Here is a 13,745-nt window from a genome sequence, read left to right on the forward strand (position 1 = left end):
AACGTTAGCTCATCTGATGTTGTAAAATTGTCTGACTTTATTCGCTGGCTAATTTTCACATCATATACTCAATTATTTGATCATTTAAGTTGGCTAATGTTGCTCAACATTTCTCTGGCTAGCTAACGGATAACTCGATCCGACTAGCAAGATACTTAACAATGCTAACAATACTTGTTCCAATACACTTTCTCCCTCACCTCAAACTTTCCAAATGCCAGTTGTTTTTCGGAAGTGAAGTGAGCACCCAATGCTCAAAATCGTGGACTTCCCAATGCCCAAAAACAGCACCCAATGTCACAGGAAGGTCAAAAAGATCCTCAAAGACATCAACCACCCGAGCCACAGCTAGGTTCACCCCGCTACCATCCAGAAGGTGAAGTCAGTACAGGTGCCCAGGGGTGCGAAGGTGAACGGCAAGGCACTGGAGCGATGAACTGCCCTTGCTGTCTCTGCCTGGCCGGCTCCCGTCTCTACACTTGGATTCTCTGCCTCTGACCCTATTACAGGGGCTGAGTCACTGGTTTACTAGTGCTCTTCCATGTTGTCCCTAGGAGGTGTGCGTGGTTTGAGTCATAGACGTGATCTTTCTGTCTGGTTTTGCGCCCCCTCTTGTTCGTGTGGTGGAGGAGATCTTCGTGGGCTATACTCAGTGTTGTCTCAGGGTAGTAAGTTGATGGTATGTTGATATCCCGCTAGTGGTGTGTGAGCTGTGCTTTGGCAAAGTGTGTGGGGTTATATCCTGCCTGGTTGGCCCTGTCCGGGGGTATCGTCGAATGGGGCCACAGTGTCCCCCGATCCACCCGTCTCAGTATCCAGTATCTATGCTGCAATAGTCTATGTGCCGGGGTGCTAGGGTAAGTCTGTTATATCTGATGTCCTGTGTGAATTTAAGTATGCTCCCTCTACTTCTCTCGTTCTCCCTGTCTCCCTCCCTCCCCTACCAGAGGACCTGAGCCCTAGGATCATGCCTCAGGACTACCTGGCCTGATGACTCCTGGCTGTCCCCAGTCCACCTGGTTGTGCTGCTGATCCAGTTTCAACTGTTCTGCTTGCGGCTAGGGAACCCTGACCTGTTCACCGGATGTGCTACCGTGTCCAGGACCTGCTGTTTTCGACTCTCTCTTTCTCTCTCTACTGCACCTGCTGTCTTGACCTCTGAATGCTCGGCTATGAAAAGCCAACTGACATTTACTCCTGAGGTGCTGCCCTGTTGCACCCTCTACAACCACTGTGATTATTATTATTTGACCCTGCTGGTCATCTATGAATGTTTGAACATCTTGAAGATCAAACAATATTTATATATTTCTTAATTACATTATTACTTTTAGATTTGTGTGTATTGTTGTGAGTTGTTAGATATTACTGCACTGTTGAAGCTAGAAACACAAGCATTTCGCTACACCAGCAATAACATCTGCCCCCCCAAAATTGTATGTGATCAATAATATTTTATTTTATTTGATACCTTAATAGAAAGTTACTCAAGTAAAAGTGAGTCAGCCAGTAAAAAACGACTTGAGTAAAAGTCAATTAAAATGTTCTGTCAATTGTTCAATTAAAATGTTCTGTCAAAAGTCAATTAAAAATGTATGGTTAGTCAGGGTCACACCAACACTCAGAAATGATTTACAAAATATGCATTTGTATTTAGTGAATCCGCCAGGCCAGAGGCAGTAGAGATGACCACGTGTTCTCTTGATAAGTGTGTGAATTTGACAATTGTCCTGTCCTGCTAAGCATTCAAAATGTAACAAGTACTTTTGGTCAGGGAAAATGTATGGAGTAAAAAGTACAATATTTTCTTTATGAATGTAGTGCAGTAAAAGTAAAAGTTATGAAAAATATAAATAGTAATGTACAGATACCCCCCAAAACTACTTAATCAGTACTTTGAAGTATTTTTTACTTAAGTGCTTTACACCACTGGGTAGCTAAAGGTAAATTAAAAAAGTAATAGTGTGTTAATCGGAGTCTGAGGCCATGATCTTCTAAATAATTGTGGTGTGTCTACCTTTTCACTGGAACTGAATCGTAGCATCGTATAACCAAAAACACCACTTCCTGTACTCTAGAATCGAGTGTGTTGAATAGTGTGTGTATGGTGCGTACATGTCTTTATAAAGTCCCGGTTTCAACCACAGGTTACATGACAGATAGTCTGTTCTCAGAAAAACAAAACAAATACAAATAAAATGTAAAAACAAATTGTGACAAACAGGATATGCATGATGAAGACAGACTGACAGATTAAAACCTTTTCTTTCAGAAGCATTTTTCACGAAAGATTACCTAGGCCTAACTGGTCAAAACAAATCAGTAATCGATGACAGGGTCCGTGAGAGAATGTGTGTAGCTGTTGTTTCAGCCACAGAGCTCTATCATAGATAGAGATACAGTACAGCCTAGCTGATAATAAAGTGCCACACAGAAAACGTTTGCTCCTGTTCTAACAATGTCTTCTTCCTTAACCACTGAGTGGCTTTTTATTATTGCTGCCTCCGTCTCTGCTGATGATCCCTCCGTTATAACCTTTCTTTGGTCTCTATAGAAAAGATAGGAACATAGTTTTAATGCAGACGTGTTTCCACCACTGTGGATTTTGTCGGGTTAACACATGTAACTTACCTAATGGTGGATAACATGTGTTAACCGCATCTAGTGGGACCCTCTACTTCTGACACTGGTGAAGAAAGGAACAACAGTAGGAGTCCTAACCTTTCCCCTTCTGACTGACAGACCACAGAGAACCTCTCCATCACTTCTTACTGAACCACAGAGACTACACGCACGCACGCACGCACGCACACACACACACACACACACACATACATACATACATACATACAGAGAGAGACACTAGACACACACAAACACAGAATACTGGAACCTTTTCATTGCACAGGTAACGAGACAGGATAATGATGTCACTGATGATGACAACAAAGCAAAACTACAGATACAGGTACAGTACAAACCAATGACTCAGACTCCGAATCAGACTGCCTCTCATTCCTTTGGAGAACAAGACATTCCCATTCTCAAACAAACTCATATGGGCTAATTGTAAAATAAAGGCATCACTTAAGAAATGCATTAAAGGCAGTCCTAATCATCGCTACCAGCAATGTAGTAGCAACAAGTGATTGTTTTCTAATCTCCCTCCAGAAGTGAGTGCTTTTATGTAAATGTTTTTCATTAATAATCAGAGTCAAAATGAAGGTACAGTTTGCTTTAACTGCCTTTCAAGACACCCAAGGAGGGTACTGTACACACATGAGGAATTATACAATACAATAATATGGTTATCCAAAGAAACTCATAGTTAGCAACATACTGTACATTGTGTGACTTACACACAACCATACACGTAATAGTATTCATAGTGCACAGAACGATGTGACTTTACAGAGGTGGAAACAGATATGGAGGTGTTAGTAAGCGGCTGTACAGACGGAAGGGGAAAATCCACTGTGGCATACTAGAGCATTCACACACCTCAAACACTCATACCTACTCCACAGCAGCCAAGCCCCCAAAACCCCTTCGGTTAACAGAGATACAGCGTTAACTTTCTCTCTTCCCACATGTAGTAACCTATTTAACATCAACCACCACTGTTAGTGTACACCACGCGCTAACCAGTTGTTCCACAGGAGCTCCAGCCATGTTTTACTGTGTACACTGATACAGTAGAAACAAGATGGCCCCCATCTTAAGACCCCCTCCACAGCTTTCCCTCTCTCTTGGAGCCATTGAAATGGCTAATTCTAGAATGAGTCTAATTCTAGAAAGCACCGTCTGGTTCTGACTCTATGGTTGAAACACAGAGGTCACTAGATGGCCATGCTAGACTGGATAAGAGTGTCAATATGGTCAGATTTGATGAGTAGGTACTAGGTAGAGCTTGTTCTTTATCAATTAGGGTAAGAGGTCAAATTCAGGGTAAGGTTATAGTTCAGGTTTGGGGTTAATAGCATTTGTGTAACATTTGTCCTTTCTAGCATGGCCTGATGTGACGATCATGGAACTTATGGGTCATATAGGTCATCAGTTGCGAAACAAAGTGATTAATATCCATAGCTAGAGGTCAGCAGAAAATGTCATCTTTAACAGCAATATCTGCTTTTCTTAACTTACCCCTCTTAATCATTGGAATGGGTTGCTTTTATATAACTTTTTTCACTTATAGTATTGTAAAGTGCTGCTCATCCATTACTAATGTCTAGCACGCACCTGGGTGATGCATAGCAGCCATTTTGCACCAGAACCCTCACCATATGTTGGCTATCACATTGGATGACAGAGGACAACAAATCGGCCATTTAAAACAATTATTTTATTAAGAAACATTATACATTGTTTAGCATACTGGCAAATAGCCAGCAAGTTAACACACAATCACAATCATCAAATTCACTGTGGAAGTAAATTAGATGTAATAATTTATAAATATATAAAGATATTCATTAAAGTGACATAAATGTTATAATAGCTGCATATTGAAAATATTCAAACATTCAAAGTCAATAGTCTGATGTACTATGAACTGGAAAATTCTATGTCCTTCTACGTCTTGTGGTGAGTTGTTGACCATTGAGAAGCAATTTTGGGGTTGTGAGCTGAAAATGTTGTTTTGTGTGGGTTGTTGTTGGCAGTGGTGGTTGTAGTAGAAGTAGTAGTTGAGCTGATGTGATGTTTTTGCAGTGTGTGAGACTTGCTCTTCTCCATCAGGTACTGCATGGTTTTCTGTGCCCAGGGGTTGGAAGTGCCAGAGCAGATTCGTTTGCCCTTCACTGTGACAAACCTGGGGAAAGAACAGGTTTAAAAAACAATTAGACCAGTCACAACAGATACACGCTCAAAACCGTCATGCTTTCTATGAACCAACTGTCCATCTGAGTATAATGCATTAGAAATGCATTCATATACTGCATTCACAACAGCTGAAAGTAAGGGATAATCAATGGAAAATGAACAATGTGAGAAGTGTGTTCCACGACCTGCTAGCAGAGTGGAACTAACCTTCCACAGTTGCATTATTTTCCAGAGAAAGCATAGAGCCCCGAGTTGATTATGCTTTTTATTCCATGGCTATAATTTAACACATTTGCCGCTAGAGATGTGTTCATTTGCAGGTAAAAATGTGCTCAACATCCACTGAAGTAGCTAGCAAGTTTACTCGGTAGCTACTGTAGTTGCCTTGGTAGTCAAACAAACAGACTTGCTAGTTTAGCAAACCAAACCATCAGTCCTAGCTTGCTATTCCTAAAATCAAATTCAACAATGCCAATGATGTTTATGAGCACTTACGTCACTGCCTTGATGTTACACATGGCTGTGTCCTGTAGGTAGTAGGAAACGATCAGGTTACGCCGCACTGTAGTGCCTTTAATCTCCAAACAGCAGGAGGTTACTGATCCACCGGCTACAAGAGAGAGAAGAGTTGTATTATCATGTTCATCATCACCATCATCCATTTCCACTATACTTATAAAGCATGACATTATATTCGTCGCCATGCATTTCCATCATCATCAATTTGCTTCCTATGCTAAGAACAAACATCTTAAGTGGACTCTAACACTGTCTAATCAAATGCGCGATCATAGAAAAGACACACACCTTGAGCAGAAGTAGTGGACATCAGTAGAGCGGTGGTGAAGAGAAGCAGGAGAGAGAGGAGGGCCTTCATTCTGCCTATGTCACTGACACGGAGTCTGCAGTCAAATGTGTCACGTTCACCAGAACTGTAGCTCTTTTAAAGGCCACAAACCTCATACGCAGAGACCCAGCATACAGTTATGCAAATACTTTTCCTACACTCAGAGAGCATCACAGACGGGTTTCCTCCCACAGACCCCCTAACCATGAGGACTGTCTCCCCCACTGTCACTTTCTCATCACTGGTGACAGAGCAGGGTTCCATAGTGGTGGTGAGTGACACTAAAGCCATAGAATTCTAGTTCTATGACTGTAGTACTGAGAGGCTGGTTTAATGCATGTCTATGTGGACACATAGAGGGAAGCCCAGTGTTTTGGTATGAAATGGCCTGATAACATGCACGACTGTCTCTCAGTATTAGTGTTAGTGAGACGGTTTAATAAAAGGCCCATGTAGCATTTGAGGCTAACCACAAGATAGGTTGAGAATGCAAGGGAGGACATTTTCAGAGGGGTCACATCCAAATGGAAAATGTGGCTTGAGTGGGACGTAAAACAATTCATACGCTAACCCTGACTAACTGTGCATACTGTACTATTCACACAGTAGTGGCAGTAATGTGGCAGACACTGTTAAAATGGAGACTTCAACCTGTCACTGTGTGAGAGTGAGTCAGTTACCACAAGGGTAAAATGAGAAGTTGTCAATTACCTTTTCTTTTTATATCAAAGGTTTGCAGCAGTAAAAATACCTGTAGAATCAATGAATATCAAGCCAAACACATTACTTGTATAATGTATTTATCTTAAACTGATTTAGAAACAGTTTACTAGGTAATAAATGCATAAATAAATAAAAAATAAATCAAATAAGTAAATAAGCATGTTAGTGTTTGTCATGCAAATACTGTTTATGTCCAGTTTGAACAATTCAAGACTGATCTGTAGGATGGCAATGATATTTCCTCCAAATATTCTGCTTGGCCATACAACTACTATGAAGATAGTCCAACTCCTATTATGATGTTATGCACCATGGTGACCATCACTTTGAAGGTAAACTGACAAGGAAAACCCCTAGTCATATTATCTGAAAGTAATGCTTATCACTGACCAGATGAATCATTGGTTATTGTTAGAGATGTGTTTTCTGTTGCTGTAGGTTCTGAGGTAAAGTTTTACCTGATGAGTGGAGCTAATCATCTCTCCAACCACAGATAATTCAGACCTCTCTGTTCCACTTACACAAAAAAAACACACATGCATGCACACACACACACACACACACACACACACACACCGTTCCACTGGTTATGATATTTCTGTGGTCACATGTTCTTTAGACCCCTGAAAGTCCCCTTTACGTTCTTGGGACATTGTGTCATGGCCCCTGGAGGTTTTTGACACGTGATGGTCCCAGGTGCACCAAACTATTATAAGTGAAGTAATTGAATGGTATGGGGGTTATAAGGTAACTGTTATACTGTTCAGCTAAAATAGTGTAAAATCTTCAATCAATGACTATATGATTGCATTTGACATGATCACTTCGCACTGACTTTTCAATATGACCCCACATGGGTTTGAATTTACAACCTCTGGACTTGTGGTGTGCTGAACTTCCTGCTGGGCCACCAAAATCTGTCAAATTTCAGAAGTCCCCTACACATTCATCAGTGGTTCACCAATCAGAGCCTTAATGGGCTTGGCAACAGTAAACAGGGACGATGTGTAATGAAACTAGGGTGCGTGTGCCCTGGGTAAAATTTCCGTTTGTTTGTTGGTAGAACATTTCTTTGCGACCATCGGGTGACGTTCCCGGGACAAACCGGGAACTAGACAAAAACCTCCAGGGGACCATGACACAACATCCCAAGAACGTTCAGGCGCCCTCCAGGGGACCATGACACAACGTCCCAAGAACGTCCTAAAAACGCCATCGGGGACATTCCCGGGACCAACCCGAGAACTAGACAAAACCCCTAAGGGACCATGACACAACGTCCTGACGACTTTAGGCGACTATTACGTGAGTGACATCACGGGGTCGTCCTAATGACTCATTATTGTTTGCAGGGGTCATATCTGACAGTAATTGTTATCACTGACCAGATGAATCATTGGTTATTATTAGAGATGCGTTTTCTGTTGCTGTGGGTTCTGAGTCAGATTTTTATCTGATGAGTGGAGCTACTATTCTCTGATTATTCACAAACACGCACGCTCTTTCCACTGGTTAATGATGTGTTATGAAGTGTTCTTAACCCAGGGCCTAGGTGTGACATGGTAAGAACAGAAAGGTGATGGGGGCTGAGGGAGGGACAGGAAGAGAGTGAGAGAGGTGAAGAAAAGACAGGGGCTTACGAGAAAGGAAGTAGGGGTAGTGTTGGTGGTCAACTCAGTCATTCCATCATTGTTTGCATGAAATAAGTAGCAACACAACGACAGTACAGTAACAAGGATTTTAAGTTGCTGCAGACAGAGATTGATTGTTTGTCCTATTCGTACGGTTCATGCAAATAAGGCAGACACCGTAATACAGTGTAGACAGTTTAAATATAAGTGGCCGAGCATGTATGCATGCATCTGTGCAAAAGACAGAGGAAGAGAGCGAGAGAGTGAGAGAAAGAGAGAGAGAAAAAAGAGAAAAGAGAGAGAGAAACAGAGAGAAAGAGAGAGAAAGAAAGAGTGAAAGAAAGTAAGACAGAGAGAGAGAAAGAGAAAGAGCAGAGGGCAGATGCGTAGTCTAACCACAAACGTACTGTAGGTGAGATAAGTGTGTAGGAGAGACTGGAACTCTGTAGTCCGTTATCACAGCCCATGTGTTCAAAAATACACACTGCATGTTGCCCACACACACACACAGACTTCTGTTCCAAGCCCGGGGGTGGCTCTCCGGCTAAGAGACAAAGAGAGTATAGCCTCAGGGCTAGTCTATGTTAATGTGCCACCAGGTTATATGAGCTAAGTCATATTTAACATACTGTTCTGTCTGTATAGGGATTCCTATGGTGGGAGAGACATTGGGACACTCTGACCATCACTTCCCCTCTCTCTCTGTTGTCCTTCCCTCCCTCACATTTTTGTATGCAAATGAATGGGTAAGCATGGAGATAGTCATTTCCAAACTAGTTCTCTTTAAGCCATGTTCTGGGCTGGGATAGGCCTATCTACAGATAACTTCAACTCCTAGCCAATCTGGACCCTGAATGTAATAAAGGTTTGATGAAAGGTTGCACATAATAGTCAGAAAAGGGCAGAGAAGTAAATAACACAACCAGGGTTGGGCTTAATTCCACAAATGCAATTCTAGTTCAATTCCCCCTCACTGTAAATTCCATTTAATTCAATTCATATTCCTGGTCAGTCTCTGAATTCCGAGATGATTCAATTCCTCCCAATTACAATGTTAGGTGCATTCCAATAATTACATTCCCAATTCAATTCCCCAACAATTTCACAAATTCCAATTCCTTCAGCCATTCAGGCTGATCATGTCACTGTTAGCTATACTGGCAATATATAAATCCACGTAAAAATGACTTAAAACAAGTCACGCAGTCCATTTTTTTTATACTAGGTGGAATTGGACATGGAATTGGAATTGACCTCAACCCTGGACCGAAATAGACAGACATCAATTAAATAATAATATAATAATAATAATCATCATCATAATATTATAATATACGCAATTTAGCAGATGATTTTAGCCAAAGCGACGTCATGTGTGCATATCATTTTACGGAGGAGTGGTCCAAGAAATCAAACTCACTATCCTGGTGTTGCAAGCGCTATCATGATCTACCAACTGAGCTGCAGGTCAACATACTTTCCATGACACAGCACTAGATATGATACATCATCATCAGTCATTAATAAAGGCTTTTCTAGAGCTCTGACTGTAGAGTGGGTTAGAGGTCAGGTCAGATGGATGCTACATACTAAACTCAGCAAAAAAAGAAACTTCCCTTTTTCAGGACCCTTTTTATCAAAGACATCGCAAAGGTTTTAAACACTGTTTCCCATGCTTGTTCAATGAACCATAAACAATTAATGAACATGCACCTGTGGAACGGTTGTTAAGACACTAACAGCTTACAGACGGTAGGCAATTAAGGTCACAGGTATGAAAACTAGAGGTCGACCGATTAATCGGAATGGCCGATTAATTAGGGCCGATTTCAAGTTTTCATAACAATCGGTAATCGGTATTTTTGGGCACCGATTTGCCAATTTTTCTAATAAAAAAAACAAAACATTTTTAGGACCTTGTAACGATTGTCGTCGGGAGACGAGGAAGCGGACCAAAACGCAGCTGGGAGCGAATACATGTTTATTTAACACACTAGAATTAAACATGTACACAAAATCAAGGAAAAACTGCCAATACGTTACGTGCTCAAATAACGAGACAACAACCCACAAACATCGTGGGGGAAAAGGAACTTAAATGTGATTCCCAATCAGACTTCACAAGCGACAGCTGTCTGATTGGGAAATCACCCCCGAGCCCAACATAGAAATAAAACACAAAGAAAGGCTATAACCAAAACATAGAAAATAAAGCATAGAAATGCCACACCCTGACCAAAATAGCAGAGTTCACCTGGTCAGGGCGTGACAGTACCCCCCCTCCAACGGTGCGTACTCCCGGCGCACCAAACTAAAGTCTATTAGGGGGGGGACCCGGGTGGGCGCCTCACCCTCGGTGGAGGCTCTGGCCCCGGGCGTGTTTCTCCCCCTGCCTCCACCCTAGCCCTACCCCTCTGGCCCGGACTGGACCACTGTGGAGCGGCATGCTCAGGCTCCGGAGCGGAGCCGTCGACCGGAACATGATTGGGCACCGGTGGACCAGACACGGGCCGTGCCGGACTGTGGACACGCACCGTGGGCTTGGTGCGGGGAACAGGAACGGGCCGGACAGGACTGTGGACACGCACCGTGGGCTTGGTGCGGGGAACAGGGACGGGCCGGACAGGACTGTGGACACGCACCATGGGCTTGGTGCGGGGAACAGGGACGGGCCGGACAGGACTGTGGACACGCACCGTGGGCTTGGTGCGGGGAACAGGGATGGGCCGGACAGGACTGGGGACACGCACCACTAACCTGGTGCGGGGAGCAGGGACGGGCCGGGCCGGACTGGGGACACGCACCACTAACCTGGTGCGGGGAGCAGGGACGGGCCGGACAGGACTGGGGACACGCACCACTGACTTGGTGCGGGGAGCAGGGACGGGCCGGACCGGACTGGGGACACGCACCACTGACTTGGTGCGGGGAGCAGGGACGGGCCAGACAGGACTGGGGACACGCACCACTAACCTGGTGCGGGGAGCAGGGACGGGCCGGACAGGACTGGGGACACGCACCACTAACCTGGTGCGGGGAGCAGGGACGGGCCGGACAGGACTGGGGACACGCACCACTAACCTGGTGCGGGGAGCAGGGACGGGCCAGACAGGACTGTGAACACGTACTGGTGACCTGAAGCGTGGAGCCGGTTTAGCCACTCGTCCTGGCTGGATGCCCATCCTAGCACGGCATGTGCTGGGCATGTCCACCGGACGCACTGGGCTGTGCGGGCGCACTGGCGACACAGCGCGCAACTCTGCATACCATGGCTTGGTGCGGGGAGCAGGGACGGGCCGGACAGGACTGGGTACACGCACCGTGGGCTTGGTGCGGGGAACAGGAACGGGCCAGACAGGACTGTGAACACGTACTGGTGACCTGAAGCGTGGAGCCGGTTTAGCCACTCGTCCTGGCTGGATGCCCATCCTAGCACGGCATGTGCTGGGCATGTCCACCGGACGCACCGGGCTGTGCGGGCGCACTGGCGACATAGCGCAACTCAGCATACCATGGCTCCTCCTCCAGATCTTCCCTCTGCAGATCCTCAATCAAACGCCTCATCTCCTTCTCTTCCTCCGCCGTCATCCCCCACGAGAGCAGTGGTCTGGGCTCTTCCTCTGCCCTTCCGGACCACACCATTAGCCCCCCCCCAAATTTTCTTGGGGCTATTTTCCGGGCCTCCTCGACCGCCGCCTGCGACTCCGTCTACCGGCTGGCTTTTCCTCCTCGACCTGGGAGTCCGTCCGCCAGGGTCCTTTCCCCGACATGATCTCCTCCCAGGTCCAGAACTCCTTTCCCTCGCGAGCCCATCTCTCGCGCTCCTTTTCCTCCCGCTGCTTGGTCCTGGTTCGGTGGGTTGTTCTGTAACGTTTGTCGTCGGGAGACGAGGAAGCGGACCAAAACGCAGCTGGGAGCGAATACATGTTTATTTAACACACTAGAATTAAACATGTACACAAAATCAAGGAAAAACTGCCAATACGTTACGTGCTCAAATAACGAGACAACAACCCACAAACATCGTGGGGGAAAAGGAACTTAAATGTGATTCCCAATCAGACTTCACAAGCGACAGCTGTCTGATTGGGAAATCCCCCCCGAGCCCAACATAGAAATAAAACACAAAGAAAGGCTATAACCAAAACATAGAAAATAAAGCATAGAATTGCCACACCCTGACCAAAATAGCAGAGTTCACCTGGTCAGGGCGTGACAGACCTTTATTTAACTAGGCAAGTCAGTTAAGAACACATTCTTATTTTCAATGACGGCCTTGGAACGGTGGGTTAACTGCCTTGTTCAGGGGCAGAACGACAGATTTTTACCTTGTCAGCTTGGGGATGCAACCTTATGGTTAACTAGTCCAACGCTCTAACCACCTGCTTTACGTTGCACTCCACGAGGAGCCTGCCTGTTATGCGAATGCAGTAAGAAGCCAAGGTAAGTTGCTAGCTAGCATTAAACTTATCTTATAAAAAACAATCAATCAATCATAATCACTAGTTAACTACACATGGTTGATGATATTACTAGTTTATCTAGCCAGTCCTGCGTTGCATATAATCGATGTGGTGCGCATTCGCGAAAAAGGACTGCCTTTGCTCCGACGTGTACCTGACCATAAACATGAATGCCTTTCTTAAAATCAATACACAAGTATATATTTTTAAACCTGCATATTTTGTTAATATTGCCTACTAACATGAATTTATTTTAGCTAGGGAAAATGTGTCACTTCTCTTGCAAACAGAGTCAGGGTATATGCAACAGTTTGGGCCGCCTGGCTCGTTGCGAACTGTGAAGACTATTTCTTCCTAACAAAGACAGCCGACTTTGCCAAACGGGGGATGAATTAACAAAAGCGCATTTGCAAAAAAAGCGCAATCGTTGCACGACTGTACCTAACCATAAACATCAATGCCTTTCTTAATATCAATACACAGAAGTATATATTTTTAAACCTGCATATTTAGCTAAAAGAAATCCAGGTTAGCAGGCAATATTAACCAGGTGAAATTGTGTCAGTTCTCTTGCGTTCCTTGCATGCAGAATCAGGGTATATGCAACAGTTTGGGCCGCCTGGCTCGTTGCGAACTAATTTGCCAGAATTTTACGTAATTATGACATAACATTGGAAGGTTGTGCAATGTAACAGGAACATTTAGACTTATGGATGCCACCCGTTCGGTAAAATACGGAACGGTTCCGTATTTCACTGAAAGAATAAACGTGATAGTTTCCAGATTCGACCATATTAATGACCAAAGGCTCGTATTTCTGTGTGTTATTATGTTATAATTAAGTCTATGATTTGATAGAGCAGTCTGACTAAGCGATGGTAGGCAGCAGCAGGCTCGTAAGCATTCATTCAAAATAGCACTTTCGTGCGTTTTGCCAGCAGCCCTTCGCAATGCATTGCGCTGTTTATGACTTCAAGCCTATCAACTCCCAAGATGAGGCTGGTGTAACCGATGTGAAATGGCTAGCTAGTTAGCGGGGTGCACGCTAATAGCGTTTCAAACGTCACTCGCTCTGAGACTTGGGAGTGGTTGTTCCCCTTGCTCTACATGGGTATCGCTGCTTCGAGGGTGGCTGTTGTCGATGTGTTCCTGGTTTGAGCCCAGGTAGGAGCGAGGAGAGGGACGGAAGCTATACTGTTACACTGGCAATACTAAAGTGCCTATAAGAACATCCAATAGTCAAAGGTATATGAAATACAA

The 13,745-nt window shown here is 44.4% G+C and overlaps 1 protein-coding gene across 1 annotated transcript; it reads right to left on the bottom strand.

Moving 5' to 3' along the window:
• Positions 1–4,322: 4,322 nt before the first annotated feature.
• On the bottom strand, positions 4,323–5,871 carry LOC115169450 (C-C motif chemokine 4). The gene is made up of 3 exons (XM_029725076.1): positions 5,629–5,871; positions 5,317–5,431; positions 4,323–4,810 (listed from the first exon to the last, which is right to left on the bottom strand). The coding sequence occupies exons 1-3, from the start codon at positions 5,696–5,698 to the stop codon at positions 4,573–4,575; spliced, it is 423 nt and encodes a 140-aa protein (XP_029580936.1). The 5' UTR covers positions 5,699–5,871; the 3' UTR covers positions 4,323–4,572.
• Between the last annotated feature and the right edge of the window lie 7,874 nt (positions 5,872–13,745).

This window comes from Salmo trutta, chromosome 31, assembly GCF_901001165.1.
Source record: "Salmo trutta chromosome 31, fSalTru1.1, whole genome shotgun sequence".
Classification (NCBI taxonomy): domain Eukaryota; kingdom Metazoa; phylum Chordata; class Actinopteri; order Salmoniformes; family Salmonidae; genus Salmo; species Salmo trutta.

Coding starts and splice junctions, on each gene's coding strand:
- LOC115169450 (XM_029725076.1), bottom strand. CDS start 5,698: ATGAAGGCCCTCCTCTCTCTCCTGCTTCTCTTCACCACCGCTCTACTG. Junction 5,432..5,628: donor GTCCACTACTTCTGCTCAAG/GTGTGTGTCTTT, acceptor TCTCTCTTGTAG/CCGGTGGATCAGTAACCTCC. Junction 4,811..5,316: donor TGTAACATCAAGGCAGTGAC/GTAAGTGCTCAT, acceptor TTCTTTCCCCAG/GTTTGTCACAGTGAAGGGCA.